This window comes from Phalangium opilio, unplaced genomic scaffold (genome assembly GCF_054372755.1).
Source record: "Phalangium opilio isolate 3A_F unplaced genomic scaffold, DU_Popi_V2 ptg000013l_1, whole genome shotgun sequence".
NCBI classification, from domain to species: Eukaryota; Metazoa; Arthropoda; class Arachnida; order Opiliones; family Phalangiidae; genus Phalangium; species Phalangium opilio.
In genome coordinates this window covers 5551805-5568690 of record NW_028324148.1, presented here as the reverse complement: position 1 = coordinate 5568690, position 16886 = coordinate 5551805, and the positions used below count along the sequence as shown (strand labels likewise).

The following is a 16886-nucleotide window of genomic DNA, read 5'->3' as shown; positions in this document are numbered from 1 at the left end:
TAGAACCCTAGGTATACTCGAAAGACTAGTGCATGGTGTTGTTGTTAGTAGCCATTAAATACCGGTTGGTATTGAGTGAAACAATTGGCGGTTAGACAGCAGATGAAGGTGTAACGGCTAGTTAATGATTGGGGGCAAATAAGATAGATAAAGCAAAAAAGTAAAATTTTCCGAATTTATGTGTGCTGCGAACGCGGTCCGGAAATTGCGAACACGTTTGCTCCGATTTGCCAACTGCGAACGCGGTGACAGACAGACACACACAGACACGTCCGGTGTAATACCTCTTCGTGACGTCATCGTCACTCGGAGAGGTAAAAACGTTTTTTAAAACGGAAAAAACCTGATATATACTACATCGTTGATTTTGGGTTGCCATTCACTGTTCATGTCACGGCTTGTAATTAACAGATATTATTTATTCAAACATTATGTCATGACAATTAATTTCACATGCCACAGCTAAAAACTGTCGATTCTTATCAGGGGCGTCAACTTCATTATCTTAACACATTTTCTTTACTTTTTATTTCGGCTGACATTTTTACCATAACTTCGTTGTTATGGAAACAAGTTGGGAAACGAAAGTAAACTTCTCCGAGTCTATTGCTAACATTTTCTACCAAGTTTATACTTCTCAAAAATATGTCAATAAGCCAATGCAGGAATAAATGGAGGGGTTGGAATGGCTAAGGGGGCTCAAAATGTTCGCGTGACTGTGGAAACATGAGGCGGGAACCACTTCTTCGGAAAACGTAGCTCCTCCCCCATCGTCTGCTTTGCAGTCTGCTGAGGCCGGGAAAGTACAGGCCTAAAAGTGTGCTCAGCTAGTCAGCATGGCTAGTCAACTTCCAGTCCAAGATGATGTTCAAAACAACAAGAAAGGGAAACGGAAGATTAAAATATCTAAATGTGAACTTGGAAGTATTAAATCAAAGCTGGATTCAGTACCAATTAAATCTGTAGAAGCTGTTGTGATAGAATTCCTTAAGCCTGAACTGGAAACGCATTTAAAAAGCCATGGAAGAAGTGAACTTTTTGATTATTTAATTATGGATAAAGACGAAGAAACTAGTTTAATATCGCAAATGTGGGTAGACTTATGTGAAATTTACACGCTTGTGCCAACTATGAAGCATAGCCACCTTCTCTTAAAGTGGAATGAGCATATTCGAGCTCAAACAGATAAAGCCGTTCGTTCAAGAACTCAGCTTTTAGATTCAGGTATGTAAAATTGGTTGGTTTTAAGCCTATTAAATTGAAATCATGATTCATGAACCATGACGTATTTTGTAGTGTTTTTCATCAAAGACGATGATAAGGAAAAACCAGAGAATTTCCAAGTCCAAAATTTAAAGAGTGGTGATGAAATTGCTCTTGCCGATAAACTGACGTTAATTTACTGTAATGAAGAGATCTGTTCTATAAGCCAAGATGATTTTGCTTTGGTTATTTTTGCTGTAGCGCGTGCAGTCTTGGAAGCTTTGCTTAAGAATGTTTTAGATTTAAGAAATAATGATCATGAAAAACCACCGCCTCTTCTCTGCGTGGCTGAGACTGCTAAAATCCCAGATTATATAAATCTTGACTCGAGAGTTATTACATTAGGTGGTGGGTGTTTAGGCCTTATGCATAACAAGTACAAACCAAAGAAACCCTTCTTTATCAAATCTTCGAAAGGTCAAGAAATGCTTGAAATTGTTAAAAGTGTGAACATGAAGAAGGAAGAAAAGGCCATATATATTCCTAAAAGTATTCTTGAAATTGATAAGGGGTTTCTCTATTTCTTGAAGCCAAGTTTTAAAAAATTTCTATGGAATTTTAATGAGTTTGCAAAGATATTGTGCACTTCGAAAATTGCACCAACCAAAATTTGCCAAATAATGAAAGAAAACAAAGAGCTTTCAGGTCTTTTAGTTACAGAAGTAAAAACTTATTCAGATAACGTTTACTGTGATATGTTTGCTAAAGAGCTTTTGTCTAAAATGTGTAACGCCCGTTTTGGCGACTTCCTATTTTCCCATTTTACTGACAACCCGGAGCTAAATATTGGAGTTGGTGGTTCTTCGCTACGTGACGAACTAAAAATTGCTTCGAAAGGCTCAAAGAAAAGCATAAAGAATACTGGTACCAACAGCACCAAAAATAGGACGAAGAGCACCGAAAATAAGAAGAAGAGCACCAAAAGTAAGGTGAAGATCACCGAAAATAAGGTGAAGATCACCGAAAATAAGGTGAAGATCACCGAAAATAAGGTGAAGATCACCGAAAATAAAGTGAAGGGCACCGAAAATAAGGTGAAGAGCACCGAAAATTGTGCCAATAGTTCAGAGGTTTTCCAGGTTATTGACACTGGAGCTGTTGACATAAAGAAACCTACAAAGGTTAATGAGAAAACTGGGAAAAGTGCGATAAGAGTTGCAGGAAGGGATAACAACACTGTGATAGCCGAAAAAACCATGCACAAAGTTGCCAGGAGTAAACCTAGTTGCAATGACTTTTTAAAACGAAGAGCTCTAGAGAAAATTGATAACCTTTCTAGTCCTAATAAAGTCTCGGCCATTGGAAGCCACGATCTCATCAAAAAATTAAAGAATGAAAAGGGAGACTACAAAGTACATGAACCGACGGACGTAATCAAGAGCAAAAACTGTGATAAGCCTAGTCAGTCAACTGTAGTTTCGAAACGACAAAAGAGAAATGTTACAGCACCAAAAAGATTGAATTTATAAATTTATAAAGTTACAAAGTTACAAAGTTCCTACATGTATAAAAGTTCCTACATGTGTAAACACTTTATGTTTTAATAAGGGTCTTAAAAATAAAAGCCCAGAGAGTTCAGATTTTTAACGTTAATTTCATTTAAATTTAAGTTGGAAAAATATTTCTAGCTTTAGCTCGGGGATACCTTTTTCGCTTCAAAGTGCTTTCCGCAATTGCTAATGGAGCATTTCGATAGTCGTCATTAGTAAATCTATGTCCCTGACAATCACGTCTTACTATCTGTGACCTTTGAACATGCTGGTAATTTAGCCCTGTTAGCTTTGATCCTGCGTCATATTTCATTTGCCCGAAAAGGCTTTCAATACAGCTTCCATTGATGCGTGAAGGTAGTATGAAATATCCGGGATGAGCTGTGACGAAACTTTTTGCAAATCCAATAAATCCATGGAGCATTATCCTTAGCAGATCCCAAGTCTGCCAAGACAGGAATTGTTTCTGGTTTACTGATGTTGGACAAAATGTTTCATTTTTCTCAAGATGGTAATCCAACCAGTTTTCAAAAAAACTTAGTCCTTCTAAGAGTTGATTAAATACTTCATGCGCAGGGTTATCAATTTTCACACACTTTGAGAGTAAACCATCTTCAAATATCATTTTAAGGTGACGCAAATACTCCCTCGTCATCAATATTTCCTGTGAATGTGGTGGTACTGGGCCATCCAATGGGATCGCTATTTGATGAAGGGCAATTAGCATTTCTGACTCCTATAAAATAATTTTTCATTAAAATCTGAAGAGTCACAGTTTCCAATTCGACAGAAAAATAGGGGTACAAACTAGTTTTTAACAAAACTTTACCTGCATAATTTTTGCGGGCCGAACGTTTAACCTGGTCCAACTGTCACGAATCACGTAGCTTTTTCGCAATCCTTTAACCCTTTTAGAATTTCCTTCTTTTCCCCTCTTCACATCCTCATCATAAACATGCTCAATAGCGCTCCATCCAAACACAGTCCCATACAGCTCAAAAAACTTGGTTCCTTTCAATTTCGACGAATAAAGAGCAGCTATCAGACTTTTCAGCTAAATGCAAAATTACTTTAATACACTAACCTTAGTGAGAAATTTTTAAATATTTTACTTCATGGCTTGGGCAAATTATGAAATGTATCTCATGGTTCAGTCGAAAAGGATGTGGGAAACATGGATTTATTACGTGTCTCTTAATAGCGGGAGCGTCTTTTTTCATTCCAAAAGGCCCTTTAGTTTTCAAGAACTGTTTTATGACGTTCAAATTTGTACTTGCGCCATCGCAAACGATTCCTCTGACGTGGAAATCCAAGGATTCAAAAACACGGATTACATCCAATAAACAAGCAACTAGAACCTTAAATACAATAAACTGTATTGGATTTACACTTAACTCTATGGTTGTACAACTTACGTCATTTTTAACTGGGCCATTAGACGTTATGTAAGGGCCTATTACATCAAAATCAGAGGACACGTCTCTCCAAAGGAACTGCAAGATATAATCCGTAGGCTTGTCATCAGCGTCGTTGCCAATAATAGCATAAACATCAGTCAGACCAGCGTACTCTTCTGGCTTCATTGCCAGACCTTGTAATTTGTTGTTCGTGGAATTCCACATTACTTTAGATATTACGCGGACTTCATCAAAGACAATAATTCCTTCGCCTAGAGGGGGTAATAATCCCTTTGACAATTTCTCTTCTTTAATTTTGTCGTACAGTTGCTTTTGCTCATTTATATATTCAAAGTTCGAACCACCTTTTTGAAGTCTAGCGGTAGTAAAAGATCTCAGAGATGATTCGCTTGGAAGATTTAAAATATGAAAGCTTTTTAAAGCCTTAAAAGCTGATGGGCTTCTTACGTAAATAGCCAATGCCAATCTGTATCTAACTAATGACCAGGTATTGCCCCTAAATCCAGTTCGATTTCTTATTTGATCCTTAAAGAACTGTTCTTGTTGATTGGCGTGAACTGATCTTCTATCTTTATTCCATATTTGACGTAGCCTTCTAGAAACGGTAGCATTTTTGGATTGACTAATAGCATCGTCTAAAAGATGTTTATTTTCAGGGGTATCAATTGCATTTGTCAAAATCTTTAGTTCGTTACTGTCTGCGTCCGTTAACGATACTGTTAGGCTTGATAATTTCTTTTGTAGTCTCTGAATTTTGATTTTTGAGTTTTTCCTATCTGATCTGATGTTTCTAATCCTAATGTGTCGAGATCGAGGGCTTAAAGTTGATATTTTGGTTCTAGAACTCACATCTGTACGACATTTTTTCACAGTAGGTGTTTGAAAGTCATTTTTACATTCCAAATTTGAAATCGTATTTGTTGTACTAGCCTCTTCAACAGAGACAGTTTCTTCAAAGACAGGCTCGTTTGATTTTCTTTTACCGCTGGTTTTACGCAAGTGTGATTTGTAGGTGCTAATCCACTTGCCACACTCTTGACAATAATTGAAGTTTGCGCGGCGACCTGGTTTTATAAGAGAAGTGCACTTAGGTGCTTCGTACCTAGTAAAATGCAATTTCCTTTTAGATAAAGAATTCGGCAATGACCTTTCCAAACCATCAGCGCTTAAATTAAGATCATGAATTGTAAATCCTTCACATAATTCATAGCCGCCATAAACAGTAATTTTTTTAATAAGGTTAATTAAATCTTTTGAAATTTCCCAAAGGTTGGCATCCTCTAATAGAATTGGTTCCGGTGGAGGGTCACTGACCGAAGTAATAGTTGCGGGTTATCACAGTGTTTAATTATCCCCGTTACACATTCAACTTCTTTACCAAACACTTGAAGACTTGCTTTCAAACTGTAACCACTTATCACAATTCTGATCGGATTTGTTACACAATTCAGGTGAGAAAACTCCAAGGATTTTTCTTCTAATAGGGTTTTTTCCTTAGGCCTTGGCTTGTCTCTTGGATAATAAACGTGATGTTTTCGAGTAATATTAAACGCGAAAGTTCCAGTTTCCTTGTCATTTAGAGCAGTTACATCTAAGTCATCAAACGGTTGTAATAAATTTCGTAAACCCACGTCTAAAATTTCAAAACTAGGCCTAATTAAAGGCACTAAATCACTAGCGTCGTTCATTGCCGTCTTTTGCCGATTACTACTCTCCCCAGGGCCGGGGCTCGGAAGGGAATTGAACGACCAGACGAATTTTAGCCAACCAATGAGAGGCGTTCAGACCGAAATACGATTTTTTCGTCAGTGTATGACGTGATTGACGTCGTTTAAGTAGAATAAGCCACACCCGTTGTTTCGAAGTTCATTTCACCCCTATGGGAATTTGCCTTTAGCCATTCCAACCCCTCCATTTATTCCTGGCCAATGAGATATAAAGCACAAATTTGCGAGATATTGTCTAGTGCATTTATAAAGGTTAAGTTGTCTAATCCTTTACTCTATATCCTCATTAATTCTATATAAGGACCAAATGTATATAATTTAAATGTGTATTTACTTTTGGCTCACTCTGAACCGTTAAGACCTCCTCAAACGGAACACGAATCAAGGCCAATTTCGGTTTAGCCCAAATGTGTCTTAGGTCATGGATCAATTTCGAACAATACTTAGTACAAATATTCAATATTAACATCCATTGAATCTAGGGAAGTTTCAGTTTACGTTTACACTACATCTAAAGTAAAGCTAAATTAAAAAGTAAACTCCAAATTTGAAATATTAATATCAAAAGATGTTCTCCTAATATTAAAATGAAACAGAGCTTTATAGCTACACAGCTATTAAAAGAATCATAATGCCGAAACATGTTTAACATATTTTCATTTAATATTCTGAAAAAGAAACTGTTATGGTTTTGTAAGAGATCTTAACTTTGCCATGCGTATAGTGTTTCGATTCAGATGCAATCTTCATTACTCGTTCTATATAAACTATCACTTGTGTCGTTACAAAGAAAGATCTTTATCTTAAATAATTAAATAAATATAACTTATATTAATTATTTTAATCGTCAGAATTTTACATTAATTATAGTTAAGCCGATTTATGAAACTTTATTCCAAAAATAATTTAAAAGATAGCTATTGTTAACGTTTGACTTCTACCGAACACCTGTTTCGGAACTTTTGTAAATTTAGGGTATATAATGCGATTGATTCACGGTAAGGTATGAGAAAAAGAGCAAGTGAGTGAACCTCTGGTGGAATCCCTGCCATTGGGAGGCCGGACGTTTCTCGTAACCCTGGCCGATCGCCGCGTATGCCTTAACCCTAACGATGATAATGGAGTAGAAAGCCAGTATGTATAGACTTGTGTCCCTGTAGGATAGACAAAAACAAAGACCAGAAGATGGTGGTTTTAGAAGCCAGTAAGTACAGACTGTTAAAAAAGTCTTTGCGCGTTGCAGTTTTCGCACATATTTTACTATATTTCAAAAACTATTCAAGCTAGCGCTCTGGAATAAAGTGCGTTATAAAAGTTTTGCATTTCTCTTTCATATTTTACCCGTTTCACAGTTGTCCTTTGCATACTTATACCGGAAACCGGAAATGTCAAAATTATCAACTTTGAAAATATTGGATTCTCGAGGATATAAATGCGATTTTCGGATTCCTTGGGGTCGATTCATATTTGAAAAGTTTTCACCAAATTCAATTCGGATGAATAGGTCACGAGTAATCAGCCTTTATTCAAAATCTGGCAACTTCGATTTAAATGGCGATAATTCATAATCGAGTATCGAATCTTTGTCGTAATAATGCTTGTTAGATGTTATGGCACTTTATGCATATATAAATGATTGGTCTTGTGGCGCGATACTTTGAAACAATTCAGACGCTCATTAAAGGGATGGTGAAGTGGAAAATTAAGTAATTTTTTATTGATTCTTCTATAAGACCAATCTCCATACACTGCATAGTGAATTATCCAGGAAATAACACCGAACGATTTTTATACGTCAATTAGTTTGAAATTTCATGGATAATTTTAAATAAGGATCTCCGACCAATCGCGTCCTTTTATGAACAATTTTCTCGTGGCACGTTCCGTGTTGAATCAATTTATCGCGAGATTTGAAAAAATTTGCGCGATGTGACAATTGTGGCGCGAGACATGGAGCGTGCCACGAGAATTTTGTTAACAAAAAGGCACGGCGTTACGCGATTGGTCGGAGGTCCTTATTTAAAATTATTCTTAAAATCTTAGCCTAATTTGAATATTAAAATCAATGGGAGGTATTTCCTAAATTTTTCATTATGCAGACTGGTCTTATAAGAACCGATAAAAAATCACTTTAATTTCCACTTCCCCTCCCTTTAAGAGAAAACTCGCGTCTTTTGAAGAGGATAAGCGGTTTGAAAATATTGTTATTTGGGCCATGATATCATAATATTTAGAACTCATATTAATTACACGTCTAGGTCTTCAGCCCTACTCATTGCAGCCTATCTCACTCATGATGGCATATGCGCTTCACGAGATCCCTTCAAATAGACATATTCGACTATTCCATTTAAGAAACAACTTCAGAGGAGATGGCTTCTATGCTAGGAAGGTTCGCTACGCGATTGAGCTTCGCTAAACGGAGCCTGGGGTTGCCTATAGCCTCATGCGTATAGAGCAAATGTCAGGTCATCAAAAGATTTTATTTTAGAGGTAGGAATAGGGAACAGAGTAATCTAGGCGCGCGTCAAAGTCCCGGACCCCTTCCTCGGGACGGTGGGATATGAAAGAAGAGGCGGGTCATGGCGACAGAGGTAAAAATAATTACGTATTTTTTGCCGCCCCAGTCAGTAACGTCATAAAAACCTAGTTTAAGTGAGCCAATCTGAAATTTTAAACTTTTTATTACGTGTTGGAAGGAGGGGCTCTATACTGGGCTATGAGTCGGACTGAATTAAACACTAACCGTTCTCTATTCCTACTTATAAAATTAAATATATCTCTGGTGAGGCTTAATAATAAAGCCGACCACAACCAAAGCATGGGCAAAGGCGTATTTCACAACTGACGTTCAAAGCTACCGATGGAAAAGCCTAAAAATTAAATGAAAAAAAAAAATGAATGCCGGTAAGTATGATCACAACTGAAAATAACAGCTAACAGCTAAAACGAACCCGAACGGTAAAAACTTGAAGTTAGTCTCTGCGTTGCTGGTCTGCTACTCCTTTTGTTTATTTTCTATGGCAAAAACACTATTTTTGGGCATCGAGGGGTAGTGAAAAAAAGAACATCAATGCAGTTACTTGCTCGATCATTTATATAAATATATTACTTCGGGCGTGATAAATGCAGTTAGGGAGTAATGGGGATATTAGGGAATTTTGTGTTTTAAGACTTTTATTATGAGGGAAAGAAGACATGCCTTTTTTGAAGAATTTTTCGAAAACTTTTATTATCTTTGTTAATAATTAGTTAAAAGCTGACAAATATTAATAAAATTTGGAGGAAAATTTTCAAATAACAATACTTCCTACGAGTTTCAAATTACAAGACTTCCTTCGAGTTTTAAATTAAAGATAGTTCGTTTGCTTTATTAACTAGACTTTATGTCTGTCTTTAAGAATATGACTAAGAATGTTTTTGAAGGGAGGGTGAAGTGAAAAAATGTGTTTTTATCGATTCTACTACTAATTATGAGACTATTCTGCATAGTGAAACATCCAGGAAATATCTCAGAATGATTTTAAAATTCAAATTCGGTTTAGGTTTTATGGATAATTTAAAGTAATAACCTCCGACCGATCGCGTAACGCCCTGCCTTCCTATTGACAAAATTCTCCATGCCCAATGGAATTTATCGCGAGATTTAATAAAAGTTTCTCACGATGTGACAATCGTGGTGCGTGATATAGAGCGGGCAACGGAAATTTTGTTAGCAGGAAGGCAGGGCGTTAAGCGATTGGTCAGACTTGCTTACTTCAAATTATCTATAAAATCTGAGCCTAATTTGAATTTTAAAATCATTCGGAGACTTTATTTCCAGGAAGTTTCACTATGCAAAATGGACTTATAATTGGAAGAAGAATCGATAAAAAATCACTTTATTTTCCTCTTCATCCTCCCTTTAAAGGCTAGGGGAGGTCCAATAAAAAATCAAGCAATAATTAAAACTGAAAGTGACGGCCTTGTTTGTAAAAAATAGTTCAATAAAGCACACGAACATTCTTCAATTTGAAACTCGAAGGAAGTCTTGTTATTTGAAAATTTTTGTCCAAATAATTTTATAGATATTTTTCAACTTTTTAAGATATTAAAAGTTATTCGAAATATCTTTAAACAGGCTTGTTTTCTTTCCTTCACAATAAATTTTTTAAAACACAAAATGCCCTAATATCCCAATACCTCCCTAAGTTAGTGTTTTTGCCATAGAAAATAAACAAAAGGAGTAGCAGACCAGCAGCGCAGAGACTAACTTCAAGTTTTTACCGTTCGGGTTCGTTTTAGCTGTTAGCTGTTATTTTCAGTTGTGATCATTCTTACCGGCATTCATTTTTTTTTCATTTAATTTTTAGGCTTTTCCATCGGTAGCTTTGAACGTCAGTTGTGAAATACGCCTTTGCCCATGCTTTGGTTGTGGTCGGCTTTATTATTAAGCCTCACCAGAGATATATTTAATTTTAGAAGTAGGAATAGAGAACGGTTAGTGTTTAATTCAGTCCGACTCATAGCCCAGTATAGAGCCCCTCCTTCCAATACGTAATAAAAAGTTTAAAATTTCAGAATGACTCACTTAAACTAGGTTTTTATGACGTTACTGACTGGGGCGGCAAAAAATACGTAATTATTTTTTACCTCTGTCGCTATGACCCGCCTCTTCTTTCATATCCCACCGTCCCGAGGAAGGGGTCCGGGACTTTGACGCGCGCCTAGATTACTCTGTTCCCTATTCCTACCTCTAAAATAAAATCTTTCAATGGCCTGACATTTGCTCTATACGCATGAGGCTATAGGCAACCCCAGGCTCCGTTTAGCGAAGCTCAATCGTTTAGCGAACCTTCCTAGCATAGAAGCCATCTCCTCTGAAGTTGTTTCTTAAATGGAATAGTCGAATATGTCTATTTGAAGGGATCTCGTGAAGCGCATATGCCATCATGAGTGAGATTTTCACTAGGCTGCAATGAGTCGGGCTGAAGACCTAGACGTAATTAATGAGTTCTAAATATTATGATATCATGGCCCAAATAACAATATTTTCAAACCGCTTATCCTCTTCAAAAGACGCGAGTTTTCTCTTAAAGGGAGGGGGAAGTAGAAATTAAAGTGATTTTTTATCGGTTCTTATAAGACCAGTCTGCATAATGAAAAATTTAGGAAATACCTCCCATTGATTTTAATATTCAAATTAGGCTAAGATTTTAAGAATAATTTTAAATAAGGACCTCCGACCAATCGCGTAACGCCGTGCCTTTTTGTTAACAAAATTCTCGTGGCACGCTCCATGTCTCGCGCCACAATTGTCACATCGCGCAAATTTTTTCAAATCTCGCGATAAATTGATTCAACACGGAACGTGCCACGAGAAAATTGTTCATAAAAGGACGCGATTGGTCGGAGATCCTTATTTAAAATTATCCATGAAATTTCAAACTAATTGACGTATAAAATTCGTTTGGTGTTATTTCCTGGATAATTCACTATGAACTGTATGCAGATTGGTCTTATAGAAGAATCAATAAAAAATTACTTAATTTTCCACTTCACCATCCCTTTAATGAGCGTCTGAATTGTTTCAAAGTATCGCGCCACAAGACCAATCATTTATATATGCATAAAGTGCCATAACATCTAACAAGCATTATTACGACAAAGATTCGATACTCGATTATGAATTATCGCCATTTAAATCGAAGTTGCCAGATTTTGAATAAAGGCTGATTACTCGTGACCTATTCATCCGAATTGAATTTGGTGAAAACTTCTCAAATATGAATCGACCCCAAGGAATCCGAAAATCGCATTTATATCCTCGAGAATCCAATATTTTCAAAGTTGATAATTTTCACATTTCCGGTTTCCGGTATAAGTATGCAAAGGACAACTGTGAAACGGGTAAAATATGAAAGAGAAATGCAAAACTTTTATAACGCACTTTAGTCCAGAGCGCTAGCTTGAATAGTTTTTGAAATATAGTAAAATATGTGCGAAAACTGCAACGCGCAAAGACGTTTTTAACAGTCTGTACAGATTGGTGCTCATGTGAAATGGACAACTGACTAGTCAGATGTAGGAATAGTGGCCAGTTGAATTGTAGAACTGATAAACTCATGTTTTTACCTCTCCGAGTGACGTATGTCACGGAGAGGTTCTAATTTCGACGTGTCTGTCTGTCTGTCTGTCTGTCTGTCTGTCTGTCCGTTGTTACACCCACGTGACCGCGTTCGCAGTTTGCAAATCGGAGCAAACGTGTATTCAATTTCCAGACCGCATTTACAGTCCCGGAAATTGTATTCCACTTAAAGGCTATTACTCCATTGCCTGTCTAACAACTCTGTTCATTTGTCCACCCCACATGGACACCAGTCTGAACTTACTAGCTTCTAAACACCACCATCTTGTAGTCTTTCGCCCATTCCACATGGACACCAGTCTGTACTTACTGGCTTCTAAACACCACTACCTTCTCGTCTTTGTCCATTCCACATGGACACCAGTCTGTACTTACTGGCTTCTAAACACCACCATCTTCTATTCTTTGTCCATCCCACATGGACACCAGTCTGTGCACCTGGCTTCTAACACCACCATCATCCTTAAGGTTAAGACATACGCGGCGATCGGCTAGGGTTACGAGAAACGTCTAGCCTTCCATTGACGGGGTCTTCCGCCAAGGTTCACGCAATTGCGATGTTCTTATCCATAGCTGCGATTCGAAACCCTTATATACTACCTATTTGAGTAGGGCGAAGCAACCGGCGTATGCTTCATTTCAAACGCCAATATTAGTCAAGTCACTGAAGAATGTTTAATTGTTCTTTTTTAAAACGATGTAACGTTCAATAAGGCGAATAACTAACGAAGAAAATATTAAATATTAATTATATTTATTTTAATATTTAAGATAATCTTGTTTCTCAATTCAAAATTAATACGCAAAGAGTTAAAAAGCAGTCTATGTTTTTGTCTGTGTGTGTCCGTCCGTTGTTACTCTAGTGCGCTGCGTTAGAAGTTCGTTTTGTTTTGATGTGTAAAGAAATCCTACAGAACCATAATATTCCCTTTATCCTTAATATAAAGTGAATATGTGGAAATATTTTTCGTAATTATGATGCATTTAGTACTTTTGTAGCTTTAAAGCTCTGTTTCATTTTGATATTCCAAAGATTCTTTTTAATATTATTATTTGAAATGGCTGTTTACATATTACTTAAGCTATACTACATCTGTATATAGAATAATCCTTGGTTTAGTGATTTCATGAAGAAAGCTAAGATCTAAACTCCGGCGGGTATATCTAGTATGAACCGCAATAGGCTTAGTGAAATAAAGAGTAAATAATTGAGGCCTGAGGTGAAGTAAACTTTGGGTTTTGATTTTCCTGTCTGAAATGAAGAGACATCAACGGTTCAGAGTGAGCCGAAAGTTAAATACACTCTTAAATAATCAGGTTAAGATTTTATAATAGAAGAAAAGATCATGGTGGCAATTAGATTAGTAGGGCTAAACTACAGAGTTTTTATTCTCTTTATGGTGCGCATAGACTATCAGTGCGTCTAGCTACAGTTTAGCTTTGGTATTATTTAACGTTGACGCTCATGTTGGCAAACTAAGAATATTGTTGAGGTGAGACGAGACGGTAGTGTTTACACTGCTAACCAGTTGTGAATGTAGCTGTCAGCTGAAGCGTAGACTTCATTTCCTGTTCTTTTTGCCATTGACTGATTTCCATGTGTCCAAGATTTATCCTTATTGGATGTAAAATGTCGTCTGCTTTACTGTATATTCGCTATGCTTGGAATACTGCTTCAATATTTCGTAAATTTTTACTTCAAAAAAGTGAAATAATTCCATATCTAGGTAAATAACTTTGTAGTAGTAGACCACTTGACTCGGAGAGGTAATATTTTGGTTTTCCCAACTTGTTAATTTTCTGGAAATAGCGAACACATTTGCTTCGATTCGGAAACTGCGAACGCGGTCCCCTGTGGTGTAACAACAGACTGACACACACATACACACACACACGCACGCCTGTCGACTTTTGAACCGTGACATACTTCACTCGGAGAGGTAAAAAAACGAGAAAAAAAATCTATGTCTAGGTTAATAAATTTGTAGTAGTAGCCCAATGAGATATATAATATAGTATATTCTATATCATTATAGAAGCCCTCCTGTTGACTCGGAGAGGTGATATTTTGGTTTTTACAAATTGTTAGCTTCTAATTTCGATGTGTCGGGGTGTCTGTGTGTGTGTCCCATCCCAAATGAACACCAGTCTGAACTTACTGGCTTCCAAACACCACATTCATCCGGTTTTTGTCCATCCCACAAGGACACTAGTCGGTACTTCCTGGCTTCTAAACAGCACCATCATCCGGTCTTTTGTCCATCCCATATGGACACCAGTCTTTACTTACTGGCTTCTATACACCACCATCATCCGGTCTTTTGTCCATCCCATATGGACACCAGTCTTTACTTACTGGCTTCTATAGACCACCACAATCTGGTCTTTTGTCCATCCCACATGGACACCAGTCTGTATGTACATACTGGCTTTTATCTCCATTATCATCGGTTTTTAGCCACATCGTAGTATATTATGAGGCTCTTAGTTTGACCCGAGCCGTAGTAGTAATAGTAGTAATAGTTGTGGCCGGAGTTTTCGATTTCGTTATCGATATTTTTTGCTTAAATGGAACTTTATATTACGACAACCCACCCACAGGGGTAACTGGGCTCGGTTAGAGATTAAAATTGAATTAAAATCTCTTCAGATCGCAGCCGGGAATCGAATCAGGGTCACTCACGCAGTAGACAGACATACTACCACTGAGCCATATAGACTTGATAATAGAATCCCCGAGTTTTTATCGTTAATTTTTATCTCTAAAATGTCGGGGTGATGTGGGGTGGGGTACCTCTTAATCTGTGGGGTGGGATACTTTTGAATTTTTATCTGTGGGGTCGGAGACTTATGAATTTGTATGTTTGGAGTTTTTACCTCTCCGTGTGACGTAGTCCAGGAGAGGTTCTGTAACGGCCGTGTCTGTGTGTGTGTCTGTCTGTGTGTGTGTCTGTCTGTGTGTCTGTCTGTCTGTCCGTTGTTACACCCACGTGACCGCGTTCGCAGTTTGCGTATCGGAGCAAACGTGTTCGCCATTTCCGAACTGCTTTCACAGTCACGGAAATGGCTCCTCTACTTGAGTTCTCACACCACCATCTTCTGGTCTTTGTCCATCCCACACGGACACCAGTCTGTTCTTACTGGCTTCTAATCACCACCATCTTCTGCTCTTTGTCAATCCCACATTGACACCAGTCTGCACTTACACTGGCTTCTAACACCACCATCCACTGGTCTTCCGTCTATTCCACATAGACACCAATCTGTATCATTGGCTTCTACTCCATTATCATCGTTTGGTTTTAGGATATACGCGGCGATCAGCTAGGGTTACGAGAAACGTCTAGCCTCCCTAAGGTGGGATCGCCACCAAAGGTTTTCGCAATTGCGCTTTTTCCTTACTATTATAATGGAAACGAATCGTATATATACCCCAAATTTGAAAAAAGCGGGCAAGAGGGGTACCCTTAACTTTAAACGTCAATATTAGCAAAGTTTGAGAAGATAATAGGTATAACTTTATTTTAAACGATTTAACTATTATTAATGTTAATTATTGAAGATTAAAATAATTAAAAATAATTATATTTATTTAAATATTAAAGATAAACCTCTGGTGCAAAGAGAGAGATTATCATTGCCTCCTATATCTACCAAGGCCCGTGCATGCGATATATTTCCTTCATTGCCTCTTATATCTATCAAGGCCCGTGCATTGTGATATATTTCATTCATTGCCTCCTATATCTATCAAGGCCCGTGCATTGCGATATATTTTTCAAAACAACAACAAAAATGGGAAACCCCAACTCAGAAACATAATAACGTTTTCATTGGATACTTTAAGTTTATATAATCTTCTTGACACGGAGAGGTAATATTTTGGTTTTCCCAACTTGTTATATTTATTTTCTTTTTAATTAAATACATAATGATTTTCCCCGTTTCCTTCCGCGCTCCTCTTGTGTTTCATTCTCGTTCGGTAGCTATCGCCATCTATGTTATATTTGACTGGAACGTTTTGGCTGTTAATTCAAGCGTGGGTTTAGATAGAGCTAACGTAATTGATAAATGAGCGTTATGCGTTTGATCATTGTAGCATTGCTAAAGGTAATTCGAGGGGATAATCACTAAAATGGGTAATCACTATAATTAGACTTTCTCATTCAAAATATTCTGGGCATAAGTCTTTGTTAGAAATTTATAAGTTGCGATAAGTGTGCATTGGCATAAGTCTATGTTAAAAACTCATCGAGGGGATCATCACTAAAACTATCTGTTCTTCGATTCGCCGGAATATTGGAATTAGAGCATAAGTAAATTTATACGGTTATAATTTTCTCACTGCACAGTTAATCATTTAAGCATTGTAAAATATAGCGTTATCCACTCATTAGGCTAGGGTATAGAGGGGATATTTACTAGCACAATGTGGCTACTATTACGAGCCCTTGGGTCGTCTTGTTTTAAATGTTAAGATGTACGCGACGATCGGCTAGGGTTACGAGAACCGTCTAGCCTCCCAATGGTGAGGGTTCCACCATAGTTTCACGCAGTTGGGCTGTTCTTATAAATGGTTATGATTTGAGACCATTATATACTACTGATTTGAGTAGGGCGAAACAGGCGTATTTTTCATTTCAAACGTCAATATTAGTCAATTCTCCCAAGAATGTCTAGTTATTCTTTTTTTAAAACGATGTAACGCTCAATAAGGCGAATAACTAACGAAGAAAATATATAATATTAATTATATTTATTTTATTATTTAAGATAATCTTGTTTCTCAACTCAAAATTAATACAGAAAGAGTTAAACAGCAGTCTATGTGCTTGTCTGTGAGTGTTCGTCCTTTGTTACA

General features: G+C 37.2%; 2 protein-coding genes across 2 annotated transcripts; one reads left to right on the top strand and one right to left on the bottom strand.

Moving 5' to 3' along the window:
- Positions 1-669: 669 nt before the first annotated feature.
- LOC149707940 (uncharacterized) lies at positions 670-2732 on the top strand. The gene is made up of 2 exons (XM_089864182.1): positions 670-1224; positions 1297-2732. Exons 1-2 carry the CDS (start codon positions 837-839, stop codon positions 2730-2732), a joined length of 1824 nt encoding a protein of 607 aa, XP_089720308.1. The 5' UTR covers positions 670-836.
- On the bottom strand, positions 2708-6006 carry LOC149707939 (uncharacterized). Its single transcript, XM_089864181.1, has 5 exons — positions 5319-6006; positions 4169-5235; positions 3866-4111; positions 3583-3807; positions 2708-3489 (listed from the first exon to the last, which is right to left on the bottom strand). Exons 1-5 carry the CDS (start codon positions 5329-5331, stop codon positions 2869-2871), a joined length of 2172 nt encoding a protein of 723 aa, XP_089720307.1. The 5' UTR covers positions 5332-6006; the 3' UTR covers positions 2708-2868.
- Between the last annotated feature and the right edge of the window lie 10880 nt (positions 6007-16886).

Excerpts from the sequence above, each read along its gene's own strand:
- LOC149707940 (XM_089864182.1), top strand. The coding sequence starts at position 837 with ATGGCTAGTCAACTTCCAGTCCAAGATGATGTTCAAAACAACAAGAAA. Across the intron at positions 1,225-1,296 it reads AACTCAGCTTTTAGATTCAG|TGTTTTTCATCAAAGACGAT; the intron begins GTATGTAAAATT and ends CGTATTTTGTAG.
- LOC149707939 (XM_089864181.1), bottom strand. Across the intron at positions 4,112-4,168 it reads ATGGCCCAGTTAAAAATGAC|GTTCTAGTTGCTTGTTTATT; the intron begins GTAAGTTGTACA and ends ATTGTATTTAAG. Across the intron at positions 3,490-3,582 it reads GGCCCGCAAAAATTATGCAG|GAGTCAGAAATGCTAATTGC; the intron begins GTAAAGTTTTGT and ends ATTATTTTATAG.